Source organism: Hippoglossus stenolepis, chromosome 20 (genome assembly GCF_022539355.2).
Source record: "Hippoglossus stenolepis isolate QCI-W04-F060 chromosome 20, HSTE1.2, whole genome shotgun sequence".
In the NCBI taxonomy this organism is placed as follows: domain Eukaryota; kingdom Metazoa; phylum Chordata; class Actinopteri; order Pleuronectiformes; family Pleuronectidae; genus Hippoglossus; species Hippoglossus stenolepis.
This window is the reverse complement of record NC_061502.1, coordinates 7209818-7223425: the sequence shown is the minus strand read 5'-3', so window position 1 is coordinate 7223425 and position 13608 is coordinate 7209818. Positions and strand designations below refer to the sequence as shown.

At 43.5% G+C, this 13608-nt stretch overlaps 1 protein-coding gene across 7 annotated transcripts in view; it reads left to right on the top strand.

Moving 5' to 3' along the window:
• The window catches only part of LOC118099782 (kelch-like protein 29), a 225524-nt gene that overhangs the window by 155585 nt on the left and 56331 nt on the right, over positions 1-13608 (top strand). For all 7 annotated transcript variants that reach the window (XM_035144545.2, XM_035144542.2, XM_035144541.2 and 4 more), the window contains one exon: positions 11567-11765. In XM_035144545.2, coding sequence (XP_035000436.1) covers positions 11567-11765 — 199 coding nt within the window. The remainder of the gene's footprint in view (positions 1-11566; positions 11766-13608) is intronic.

Genomic DNA, 13608 nt, shown 5'->3' with positions numbered 1-13608 from the left:
AGTAGAGAGAAAAAAAAAAAAGAAATGGAACATTTTCCCGGTTGTCTGAACAACCCGCCGCACTGGTTCCTGAGAAGAGACACAGAGTCACCCCGTCTCCAAAGAGAGGGAGAGAGCAGGAGAAGAAGGAGGGGTGGGAAGAGAGTTGGAGCGAGAGAAAGAAGCAGAGCGAGACAGAAAGACAGAAATAGCCGTGGAGTGATTGAGAGAAGAGAAAGCGGTGGCGAGAAATGAAGAAAAGTGGAATGGAGAGAAAGAGCCACTGTGTTCTAATCTGATATCCAGTGGTTTGTGCTCCTGCGCAGAGGCATGACATCCAGGGAGCGGAGATGCGATTGAGCTCTCGGTCAAGCCCAACTCTCCTGCCCATGTGTGACCGGAAAAAAAGAATAAAGAAACAACTAGCAGGGCCTGGTTCCGGCAGAGAGAGCAGGAGAGGAGGACGGCAGGGAGAGGATAGACTGCTTCCCTCATGCCACAGGAGAAGGTCATGCGATCCTAAGGGCTGACTTTACATGCATGGCCCACCACCAGCTCATCACTCCCATGCTCCCTCGCCTCCATCCCATCTGCCCGTTCGGAGGCAGAGAGCAGCGGAAATCACTCCCCCAGAAACTGTGACACTTTTTAATGACATGTCAGGGCAGAATGTCACAGTGCTGCCGAAGAGCTCAGGCAACACGGGGGGGAAAAGCTTGAAGCCTTGAGCTAAGTTTGTATGCGTTTTCATTCGTCGGAGCGTGTGCGTTTATGTGGGTCTTTGTGCGTTTGTGTGTCTGTGCATGCGCTGTGGGTTGTAAGCTGCAGGCTACAGAGTGGAAAAGTGGCATATTGAAGGCGCTGGGTAAATAATATGCAATTTTCTCTCTCCGGTATGCTGTCACTAACATCCAATGGCACCAGGAAACGGGGCCCGGACATCGCTCAGAGACAGAGGAAGAGCATTGGAGTGTTAATAATGGTTTGCTATGAGACACAAAGTCACTGAATGAAAGACGACAGCCGTTACAGGTTTTTTTTTGATTGAGTATCATTGAAGGTTTGCTGCCCTGCAAGCATCTGTATACATCTGTTTCTATATTTAGAGAAAAATGGGTAATGCCGAGGGGAATCTCTCACAGTTTTTTGTTATTTAAAAAAAAAGCAGCCCTAGGATAAATTATATATATATATATAATGTACCTATTACACCTATGTACAGATTGTGCTCGTGAATATGCAGAATCTGTTGGCAAGGGATGAGATTTTGGGGAAGAAGGCTTCTGGATTCTAGTTTAGCCGATCACAGTCCGTGTGGAGACCAAAAGAGGTGGAACATGCGTCAGCTTTTTATTTTATTCCCATTTATATGCAGATAGCTGTTAACAGAACTTTGCCTAAATGTTGCCTGGACCTGAAACACCTGCAAAAAGTGTTTGTTGTTTAATATGTAGAAACATAAAATCTTGTGGATTAGTCGGACTGTAAAGTGTGTACGCCGCATTGGAGGACGGAGTCTTGGCCCGGATATCCAGTGTCTACAATTGAAATTCATATAACTTCCTGAAAAATAGCATAACAACAATTCTGCTCCCAGTGTTTCTAGACAAAGCTCGATTCTAGTAAGATTTGCAAATCAGTTTTTTTTATTAATGCCTGTCCTGTTTTATAAAATCCAGCTTTTAATATCTCAGTCTTGATTGGAGCATCTTGAATTGAGAGTCCGACTCCAATCAGGTCTGACAGCAAAAGGACAATAACTAAGACTAACAAGTTAAAAGCTGAAAGGAGAAGGGGTGGTGCCTGCGGCCGTAACTCCCCAAAACTCCCCAGAAACTCCCTTTCTGTTCCCATAAAGGGTCATTCGTCATCAGACAATAGCCAATGGGCTCCAAGATTGATGCAGATATAACCTCTAAACACAGAGATACTGCTGCTTTGTACATTTGAGACTAAATCACCCTCCTCACTGAATTTTCAGCACACTGCTCCCATAAGTCACATAAACATTAGGCTGTAAAAAGAGTTCCCTGCGTCGTGTTTTCTCTCTGAAGGTGCTGACACAGAGCGACCTGTCCTTCATTTCTCCCCGTCTTTTGTTGGGGACACCTCCCAGACACACGGCTCCAATTATAACAGGCCCGTCTCTGCCAAATCCCTGAATAGGACCTCCATTACGCCTCATTTCAACATATTTCATAAAGGATCCTATCTTGCCAGGTGACTTAACCTGACAAAAGAGGCAGATTAATTGGCTCTTTGGAAAGTGGCCAGCTAATGGAACAGCTAAAAAGGAGAGTTAATGGTGTATTTTCATGATAAAAAAGGCCACCGCTGCCATTAGCAAGGGCCCACTGTCCACTCATCAGAAATAACAGTGGCCTGCCCTAACATTTCTGGCTCCCAAGCCCAATTAATGCAGTCAAAGGTATTATTTCATATGCTTACGGTTTTTCTAGTTATGAATTTGGGGATTTTTGTACAATTCATTCTGCTATTATGGTGATGTGATTCTTTTATTTCCCCTCCAATACTCATTAAGAAGAATAAAATCATTTTCCCAGAACAAATGATGCCATCATTATGTAGTTAGAGTGCAAAATTATCAAAGGACAAAAACTGCTTTGAGGCTGTTGAGGGATATAAACTGAGTATCGCTGTTTTACGATTCATTTACCTTCAAAACCACGACTGACCCTTTCACTTTAAATTTAGCGATTTTCTTTTTAAGCTCCAAGTTCAAAACAGACACTTTTCCTGATCGCACGCCCCTTTAAGAAAAAAGGTTAATTGTTTTTTTTTTCTGAGATGAGGAGCTTCATGTCACAACAATCATCTCTGAAGAGGAAAGAGAAAGTGTTCAGTGGGGATGAATGCGACGCAGGCCACCGCCAGCATGAACTGTGACAAATACGCCGCTCTTGACGAGACACAGCCCGGCAATGGAGATTGATGCAGCGAGCAAGTCGCCGCTTTTCCTTCTGCATCTCTGCCTCCTTTTCACTTTGTCTCTTTCTCTCCAACACACACACACACACACTGGGACACGAGCACACTGTACTCAAACGTTCACACAAGAGTGGGAATCACTTGTACATCAGCGCGAGCACTACTTGTGTATTAGAGAGTGGACGGGATCTGATGCAAGCCAGTGGGCCCCGGACCTCCGTTCTCATCTGTGTCCTTTGTCGTCCCAAAGCGCACTCAGTCCTGATGTGTGCAGCCAGTTGAACCACAGCTACTCAACCCTGGCGGCTGCATTTCCGGAGCAAGTCGAAGGCATCTCATTTCCTCTGAGCTCTCTTAAAAACACAAAAGAGTTGCATGAGTGATACGGTGCATGGAGAACAAACAAATTACACAGTCTTTTCAAAGGAAGCAATCTTCAGCTCTCCCAAGGTTCATGAGGAATAATAAAAATATACTTAACAAAGGCGAAATACAGAGTTTACGATTCAGTGAGTTGACAAACAAGCCAGAAAGTTTTATGTTACAGCAAGAGGTCTTTCTTCCAAATATATTTTGAATTAAAAGAGCAGAACAACGTTTTTAGTTTCTTCCTCTCTGGATGAAATCACGCTGAAATAAGGCTCAGAGGAGACCACATTGCACCTGTCAGTGGTCGCTCAGGGCAGCAGTCAGCGTCTGTCGTTCGCTACATCTCCCTCCATCCCCCGTCCAGCCGTCCCTCTGGCTGATGCGCAGCCATAGTCATGCAAGCGCAAAAAAAACAAACAAAAAAACCATGTACAGCAAAGCATCTCTTGAACCCAAATGAAGTGCCATTTGCAAGAGCATATTTTACTCATCCATGATGTGTTACCAGGAAAAAAAGCACGAGCATGTGTTTTCACACAGAAAACCTGCGCTCGCTCAAAAGGCACACTGAGCCGTGGTCATTTCAGCTGAGTGGGTTTGTTAGCGACGTGAGGCTAAACATGGGCACAAGCCCTATTGAACACACACGCGTGACTCAGTGCGTGAGTGAGTGTGTGTTTGTGTGTTTTATTTTTTTTAATTTTGACATTCAGTGCTGTGTTTTGAGCAGCAGGTCGTCCATTTTTCACACTAAAGCAGACACACACTCCTATCTACTCAGAGCAAAGCAGATAGATACGACAATCCATGTGTCATTTATTTGATGCCGCTGTGGCACTGAATGTCACACACACACACACACACACACACACACACACACACACACACTAAGAGGCACTAGTCTTCGTTGACAGTGGTGGAATGGGAAATGCACTATGGACATTTGTCATCTGTGTTAGCGGATGGCGGCCTCCTGGCGGTTTCTCTGCTTCCTCTGACAGGTTTGAGAGGCTCCCAGTTAGACACATTATCCCTGCCTTCCTGCCTTTCAACCCATTCTGATCCAGTGTGTGTGCGAGTGTGTGTAAGAATAAGAAAAGAGTAATGTTTTGTTTGGCTGTGCAGCATCATTTTCCCTGAGAGTTAAGCAGTAGATGCAATCTGACCGGGGCTGCAGAGCATGTGCATCTGCTACCGCTGAGGGTGTCGACATGGTGTGTCTGTGCACTTGGTCAGTGTGCAACAGCATTCGAGAGGGGAAGTCACAAGGTGTTATACGGGTTGCATATTAGAGTGCAAGCTGATAAACATATGGACTTGTCATTAAAAACTCCAAGGAGAACGGAAGAGAGGGAAAAAGTGTGTGTTGGCGGACCAGCTTAAAAGTAGCATCTCCATATGTCGTCAAGCTCCTGCAGAAACTTTCCATCTGCTTTTTATTAAGTATGAGAAAAGATCATAACCTGTTTTTTTTTTATGCACAATAGGTTCTGTATCTCTCCATCTGTGCTGTAGCTTTTATGATTCAAATCCATTACGTGTTAAAAGTATACACAGATCGCTTGGATGAGTGGGCGAGAAGATGAAAATGACAGGTCACACCATTCGCCTGGTGAGACGGCGCTCACATTCCCTCTGCGTGCCTGTGCATGAGTGAGTGGCTGCTTGAGAGCTCGTCGGAAATGGAAAGAAATGGGAGTCAGATGTATTCCGCCCGCTCTCGTCTGCTGAGTGCACGCACGTCACTCATTAGCCTGGGTTTAGTGAGTATTCTCATTTACCTGGTTCATGTCACACGTAGACAAAATAACAATCGAACCCTTTTAGCATACCATTCATAATGGCGTGCACCAGAGGCATGCACTCCTCACTCACGGTGCTTCCAGAGAGGATGGTAAAAGCCTCCATGCCTTCCCTTCCATCCATATTTACCAGACTTAACACCTGAGGAAGGTTTCGCTCTGTTTAAATATCAGTTCTGTTACTTACCTTTCGGATTAGCTTTTCAGATACAGCAAAACCTGCCTTTGGCTCAGTATCAGAGATGTAGGAAATCTTGACTTATACGCATAAAGCACAAGAATGGAGTAATTTCACTTACCGAAGAAGTAAGCCTCAGTTGCATGTTGGAAATATTATTGTAATCCCACGAGTACATCTGCCTCAAAAAGAGGAGATTTAATCCACACGCGGGTGAAATAATTTTGGCAGTTTGGGTTTTGATGTAAAAAGAAAGGGTGAGACAGGAAGAGAAGATGGAGGAATGAAAGGGCTAAACCATTTAGAGTTGGTTGTATGATATTAATGTCATTGTGCAGAGTGATGATCATTTCTAAAGAAGGGCATTTTCTCTGTCTCCCTAAGACCAGAAGACTTAATCATTACTTCACCCTTCAAAAACATTGTCAGCTGCACTTTTTGTAGAGCCTTTCGAGGATATGGCTGCTCCATGAAGCTACACTTACTGGGAGCCAATGATGATGTGTCTCATCCTTCCACTTCACAAACATGAGGCCAACTTTCCTTTTTAAGTGTTTTTTTATTATTATTAATATTTATATGTTGTGTATGTGTACCCGTGTGGGTATATTTTTTTCGATACAATAAAAAATTAGATCACAAAAAACAAAATCGTTTTTGGTCCCTGCCATGTTGTGCTGGTGACGTTTGCACAGTATTGATGGACTGGTACAGCTGCGGTTCTTCAGCATGATAAGCAGCGTACCTAAAATGGCAGAAACCATGTTTGGGAAAAATGTATTCGACTTGTACTTTGAATTTTCACTTTGCTCCATGTCCCATCTGCTAACATGGAGGGAGCAGGGTTTATGAGTTATACTGCAGTCAGCCACCGGGGCCAATCGAGATGTTTTGGCTTCACTTTTGGGAACTGTCCTATTGTTATTGTTACCTAAATGCTAGCCTTGGCCTGCTTGCATGCTGATGTTCATCAGGTATCATGTTAACCATGTTCACCATCTTAGTTAAGCATGTTTGCTTGCTAACCTGTCTAAGTTAGCAGTAAACACATAGTGCAGCTGAGGCTAATAGAATCGCATTAGTTTTGTTTGTGATGAGTTATGAACATAATTATTAGACAAAGTGAAAATTGGACCTCCAAATGCTGCTCGATGGAGAGTCAGTAGGATTTATCCTCTGGGACCCTGAAAATCTGTGCAAAATTTCATGGGTTGTTGAGGTTTTGTGCTTTGACCAACGTTATTGAGTCGGTCCGACTGACAGACCATCATCTTTAGAACCTCGCTGCTAGCACGGCTAACAAGCTCACCTGTTACAGCAGACTGCTTTTCACTGCTGTAACCATTAAACTGATTTGTAGTATTTGCACAGACAAATAAAGAGCCATTTAAAAGCTGTGCAGAGCAAATATGAAATTACTCCTCCCCCAAAATACATGATTTAAGTATATTTTGTCAGTGGCAAGCAATTTAAAAGAAAACATGGTAATTACAGTGATTAAAAACCATAACAGGGATGAACCTGACCAGTTCCCCCGTGCACCTGACCCCCACTGTATGAAGGCTGTATAACCGCTGACTGGTTGACTGACCTACATTCGATTTGCATGAAAGCATGTGATTAGATAAGGTGCTGCCGCCGCTAATGGCTGCGCCGACTGTCCATTTAACGTCCATGAGTGAATTCCCTGTCCTCAATGCCAGCAAATAAAATAATGAAAATAAAATAAAAGACAAAGTAGCTCAAAAATCCTCACAGAAGAAAGTAGAGGAGGATAAGGAAAGCTTTACTGTCTGTAGCAGTATCAGGGCGACAAGCAAATGTTCTTGGTTTTCTCTTAAAAACACTTTATTTCAAAAGATAAAGCAAGAACCCTGAGTAAAGCATATCTGCAATCATTTCCGCTTGAGTAGTTTCAATGGCTGGCACGAAGCGAGACTTTTTTTTTTTTTTTGTGGGGCCTGATACTTTGGATTTGAATATTAGCAGCAAGTATGCAACTCTCCCTCATTTCCATGCCGATGTATGCGTGTGTGGGAGGAAGAGCGAGGAGCAGGAATGGAGGCGGAGAGAGAGAGAGAGAGAGAGAGAGAGACAGAAAGTGAAACGAAGTGGTAGAGATAGTGAGTGAGTTAGAACTAGAGAGGAAGAGTAATTTTTTTTTTCAGAAATAAAGGCATGGAGGGAGAGAGATGAGGGAGGAAAGAGCCAGGGGGGGGGTATCCCACAATTGAATCCATGCTTGTTTATTTAATCAGAGGTCAGCCTCAGTGATTTGACATTTGTCTTAATCTTCTCAACAAGATTTACAGTCAAATCAGCCTTTGGACCAATGACACCGACCAGATTAACAACAAATATGACCACAAACAACACGTGATTACAGCGCAATACAGTCACGCTACAGACCTCACTGCAGCAGTGTATCCATCTGTCTCTCTCTGTATTCACCATGTGCAAATATGTGCATATGTGTGGGTGTGTTTTAGGTGTTTTCACTCTATGTGGTAGTAGTCCTTACCTTTTTTTTTTATTCCAGAGACCAGATGCTGCGTCTTTGAGGGAGTTTTACTGCCATTTTCAAAGATGTTTGGCAAGTGAAGACAGGACACAACAGATGTGGGTCTGTGTGTAGCTAAGGTTTGCAGATGGTACATATGCTTTTGTTTTTTTTTTACTTCATCTTAAGGTAAAGGAAAGTTAACTTGGGGTGTGTGTGTGTGTGGGCCTGTGTGTGTTAGTAAGTGTACGTGTGTGATCGCACATAGGATATTTCGGTAAAGTGAGGACATCTTGGCCGGTCGTCACTTTTTCAGAGGGTTGTTAACGTGTAAAGACTTGTATTAAGGGTGATGATTTAAATTAGAGTAACGGGCTAGGGACTGCATTAGGCCAACGAGTGTCCTAACAAAGATAGAAGTAAGTGTGTGTGTTTGTGTGAGAACAAGCCCTGATGGATGTGGGTGTAGTTTTCACCGTGTGCCAAGACAATACTGCTAATGAGAACATGTGTGTGGAGCTCTAACGCAGCTTCTTCCGTCCATCATGTCTTGAACTCTTGACCTGTTTGACTGGTTATGCTCAGAGTTCACCTGCTCTTTGAATTCTGAAGGCAGCTTGCAGTGTTTCCCACAGTATGGGATTCTATTTGTAGGAGAGGGTGACTGGCTTCTTTCTTATAAATATAATAAAAAGCTAGACAATACAGCTTCATTGCATCACGCTGTGTAAACGAAATAATGTCTTAGGGTTGGGTTGTTGCGGTTTGATAAGCTTACTTATTGCAATGTGTCAGTGAGCCCACTCACATTCACGAATGCACCTCGAGTGACAGACACTCAGATAGGGTCAGTAAAGAGACATACAGGGATAGTGAAAACTTTATGGATTTTTTTAAGGTCCACAAGAGCGAAATCAATGTGCAGCTCTGCAGTGAAATAAGATTTAACCCATTTTAATAGTAAAAAAAAGTTGAAAATCAATATGTGGCTGCCAATGTTAATTTGTGGTGGGCCACACACACACACACACACACACACACACACACACACACACACACACACACACACACACAGATATCTTTCCCAGGATGCACTGCACATGAGGCAGGGAAACTCTTAGTTGTGTGATGCAAACTCCCCAAAAAACATTTATGTGCAGGGCCCTTCGCTCGACTGCCGGCTGTTCAAAGTAGGAGCAAGTTTCAATTTTGCACATAACAGTGGATGTTTGAGCACATTTATTTCTACCATGGCACTGAGGTCACCACCTGGCTGAAACTGCAGCATATGCAGTTTTAATTTAGCTCTGAGGGTCAGGACGGTCAGTAGTAGACCTATTTCAGGTGACCTGCAGATCTCATGAGCCAAAATCAAACTTAAAATACAGTAAAGTTGAGTCCTTTCTACCTGCATCTGTACTGATTTGAAGGATATTTTAAAAAAAGGGATAGACAGTTGGATATGTGTTTTTAATATTAGTAACACGTCATAAGATCCAAGTAGGTGAGGTTGAGGCAAAACCTGAAGAAGTTTAGGTTGTAATAGAAAAGCAAAGCAGGGAGCCTGAAGCTTAAGTCACCTCAGTTTGTGTGTGACATGACTCAGTAATTACTGGGTCAAATCTCACACTATAGGGGAACTTTAATTGGAGGCAGTAGCTTATCCTGAGCTAGTGATTCTTCCCTAAAGAATATCTCTGTATGCTAAGCAGCTTGCTTTGATTTCACCTTCTCCCTGCGTTTGAGCTGAGGTGCTGGGAGCGACCGTCACTGTTTATGTGGGTATTGAGCTGTTTGTTTGATAAACTGTTGGGTAAGCTGTGTGCGTTCGTGAAAGAGAGGGGCGAGCGTTTGGCTCCGAGCTCGCTCGCAGAGAGGAAATGTCATCAGCAGATTTCTTTGACTGGCGCAGAACCGTCACATCCTCTCTCCCATCCTCTCTTCAGTCCACTTCAGTTCAGTTAGCTTGTCTTTTCAATTTTCTTGTCCTGCTACTGCTCTCCTATTCCTGTGTCCTCTCCTCTCTGCTGTCCCTTTCCCCTCTTGTCCTCCTCTTTGTCCCCCTCCTGTTATCTTCGGCTGTCTTATTTCCTCCTTTCTGGTCCGATGCGCCCGGGACACCGGTGGCAAACAAATGGGACACACGCCAGAGGAGAAAAAAAAAAGCCTCAGGTGGGAGAGGGAGATGCTTAGGCAGAGTGTCAGCTTATCATTTGTTCTCCCCCTGAATAATGTTTTCTGCGAGTGTGTTGTTCTGTCGCTCTCCCTCGCGTGGCTCGGTCATGCCGCTTTGAGCCGGAAAAGGTCAGCGGGGGTCAGTCTCCGTCCAGCTCCCTGTCGCTCCGTCCGCACTTGTTCGCAGCTTTTACTGTCGACACAGATGAGACTCCCATGGGGGGGGTTACAGACCAGCACACGTACACATATACACAATCACAGAGAGAGCAGGAGGAGCTATAGACAAGGTTGCCATGGTAACAGGCTGTCCTGTGTCTGAACACCTTTATGATATAGCATGTATAAATGGTAAATGTATGCACACCCAGTGGTGGAGCAAACAAGCACACACACAAATACTCAATTCAATTCAATTTTGTTTGTATAGTACCAAATTACAACAAACATCATCTTTACATAGTAAGTTGGAGACGTATATAATATATATAATATATATATATACACACACATATTGTATGATGCTATGGTCAAGGATTTTTATTATTATCAGGTTCCTCACTCTTCAAGCTCCCTCAAAAGAAAAGGTGCCAATTTGAAGCTATAATCGTGTCTAAATGTGTCTGTTTTTTGTTCAATTCTCAAATCTGTAGCAAGTAGTGCCTCCGGGCTAGAATGCGTTACATGAACCATTATATTAACAGAAGTGGATCTCGATTTAGCTGCTGCAGATAAATAGCAGTCCGAAAAAATCAGAAGCAGAAGGTGCAAGTGGTGAGATATTCCCTGACGTTTTATTTTGGCTCTTGCGGCGTAACAAAATGCACATATGAAAGTGGGATGGTGAGCAGATCCTGCTGAAAAACATGTGCCAAATGTTATTTCTGTTATATCTTTATCCAAAGTTCAACATCTCCATTGAAGAATTAGAAGGTTCTCGAGTTTCTTTCACTTTGTTTTTGAAATGTAATGAAATCAGTAAATACACCTATAACGGGGCACACATGATAAAAGCTGTCTGCGCTTTGATGGATATTTTTCTCGTTTGTCTTGCTTTGCCGGGCATTTTCTCCTGCACAAGTACAGAAATAGAACGCTAACACATGCAGGGTGTTGAACTGAAGCTTTGAGGGCCTGACACTGACAGTAACTGATCTAAGGGTCTCACTGCACATAGGTTTCCACACTCTTAACAGGCCCATGCTTTTATAAAATATCACATGAGATTATACATGAGCAGCTTTTCCTATCGTCTTTAAAAAAGAAAAAGAAAAAAGAAAAGGGTGATTTGGGTACGGGAAAAAAAAAATCTTATAATGAGATTGGGAGTTAATCCAGCTGTTCTTTGAGGAAGATGTTAGTGTCTGTGTTCACTGACTCTGATCCAGTGTGTTTTTATCTGCGATTTGCTTAATGCTGTTCATGTAAAATCTCTTTGATCATTGCTGGCACATTCACTCAGTCTAAACTAGTTTAGATGTCTGCAGACGCTGTTTTATTAGTGTTTGCTTTTGTTTTCTCTTTATTTTTTCCACACTCGCTGATTGCTGCCTGCAACAGCCAACTGGCCTTTTTATAAAACATGATTTTCCATCTCTCTGTTGGCCTCCTCAGCATCTATCGGAGCTGCTGGCGGTGGTGCGTCTTCCCTTCATCCACCCGTCCTACCTGCTGAACGTGGTGGACAACGAGGAGCTGATCAAGTCGACGGAGGCGTGTCGCGATCTGGTCAACGAAGCCAAGCGCTACCACATGCTGCCCCACGCGCGGCAAGAGATGCAGACGCCCAGGACACGGCCAAGACTTTCTGCCGGTAAACACACACTCATCACACGTAGATGCAAAAGTAAACTGAATCATCTTTAGCCTGGGTGACAGTAGAAGAAGATAGGCTCATGATCTGCCATCTACTGGTGTAATTATTTCAGAACACTTATTGGAGCTCTCTTCAGGTCGGTTCTTTGAAACGGGCTTTTCAATCTGGGTTATGTCTCGTCTCGCTGGTACATTTTTTGTCACGCCATGGCACCAGACTCCAAACACGATATGCCAAACGCCGTGAGAATAAACACATTACAAAACACCTCAATAAATTATAAGACATGTCGCATTGAAATACACGTGAACACAGAAGGATGCTCAGCCAGACGTGACACGGAAGGACGTTTTACTGATTAAATTAACACCTTGTTGGCTGCTTGGCGTGAAAAAAGTTCTTGAAAAGTCCCTTGAAGGTCTTATAGAGTGGTCTTTAAAGACCATTTGCCATCCGCGCAAACTTCAGACGTGAAAAAAATGTAAATGAATGAAAGTAGCAGATCCTCATGGCACTTCGTTCCACAATGAACAACAAAACATTAGTTCCAGGCAAGAAATGTACAATATGGGCAAGTAATGCATGTGTAATTACAACATTTTAGTATTTAAATTGATCATTAATCTATTTAAATGTTTATTGCGTAGAATTATGATGTAGCTTGATAATCATTTATCAATGTATCGTGAGCTCAGACAATCTATGTAACCTTACTTATGCGTTCCCATAAACAACCATCCACTATTCATAATATTAGAGGTGATACAGTGGTCAAGGAGTCCCTGACTTGCCATTGCAGTGTATTCATTTGTGCCCACAGCTGGAAAGCAATGGCTTAGAGCTCCGTGATGTTTTCCACACAATGGGTAGAGGGTAATATTTCCAGATGACTATTTTTTACTTTCCACGATCAAGCAACTGTTCTTCTGAGGCCAAGCCTGACAGAGGCTACCACAAAAGCTGAAAGTCGCCAAGCAGAACATTGGCTTCCTGTGGTTTCTGTGTGCTACCGAGCTCTTTTACAGCGAACGTGTTAACATCTCCTGTCACAACTTCTGAACACCAGCGAAGGCGCGGTCGGGTCTGTCCTCGCTTTCTAAGCAGCCCAGCCAACCGTCCCCCTGTCCAACTGCCGCCGATGTCCAAGCCATTGAAAACCCGTGTTTGTTTACATCGTTAAAATCAAAGAATCATTCATGGAAATTGGAAGGCGCCTCCAAATTGCTTTTGGCCGCTAGATTTCCCCCCCTCAGGTCGGCCAGGGACCTCGTCTTTCCCCCCGTAAAGAGCTGCCTAATTGCAGTGTCTGCCCGGCGTTATGAGCCTCGCACCAGCACACCTTACCATTCAGCACGAGTCATTTTCTGCTTGGTAGAATAAAGATAATTGCCTAACAAATGGCACTTTATGCAGAGGTCAGTTTACCAGCCAGCCCTTGTTGTCCGGCCTATGTGTCTGTTTGTGAGTCAACAAACACTGGGGGAATTCTGTTAGGTTAATATTTTTGCATTCTTAATTGCCTTTAATGCAGTCGCACGAGGGTTTATAAAGAGCCGTTTGCCTCTCGAGAATAGACATTTGTGGCTTTACATGCGCACAGCGTTGTCCCATTACTCATCCTCGATCCAGTGGTTTCTCTTTGTTCTCAGCAGTTTTTTTCCAAGCGCTTTCTGCCAGGGCCCATTTTATAGTGTTTGGTATGTGCATATCATATACGTCCTACAGCCCCATTATGCAGGCTGAAGTGAGTATTGATTCACAGCAGCTTGTGGCTCTGTACAACAGAATTATATAAATGCATAAACGCTGCTGGGATGAATACATTCATGATGCATTATAC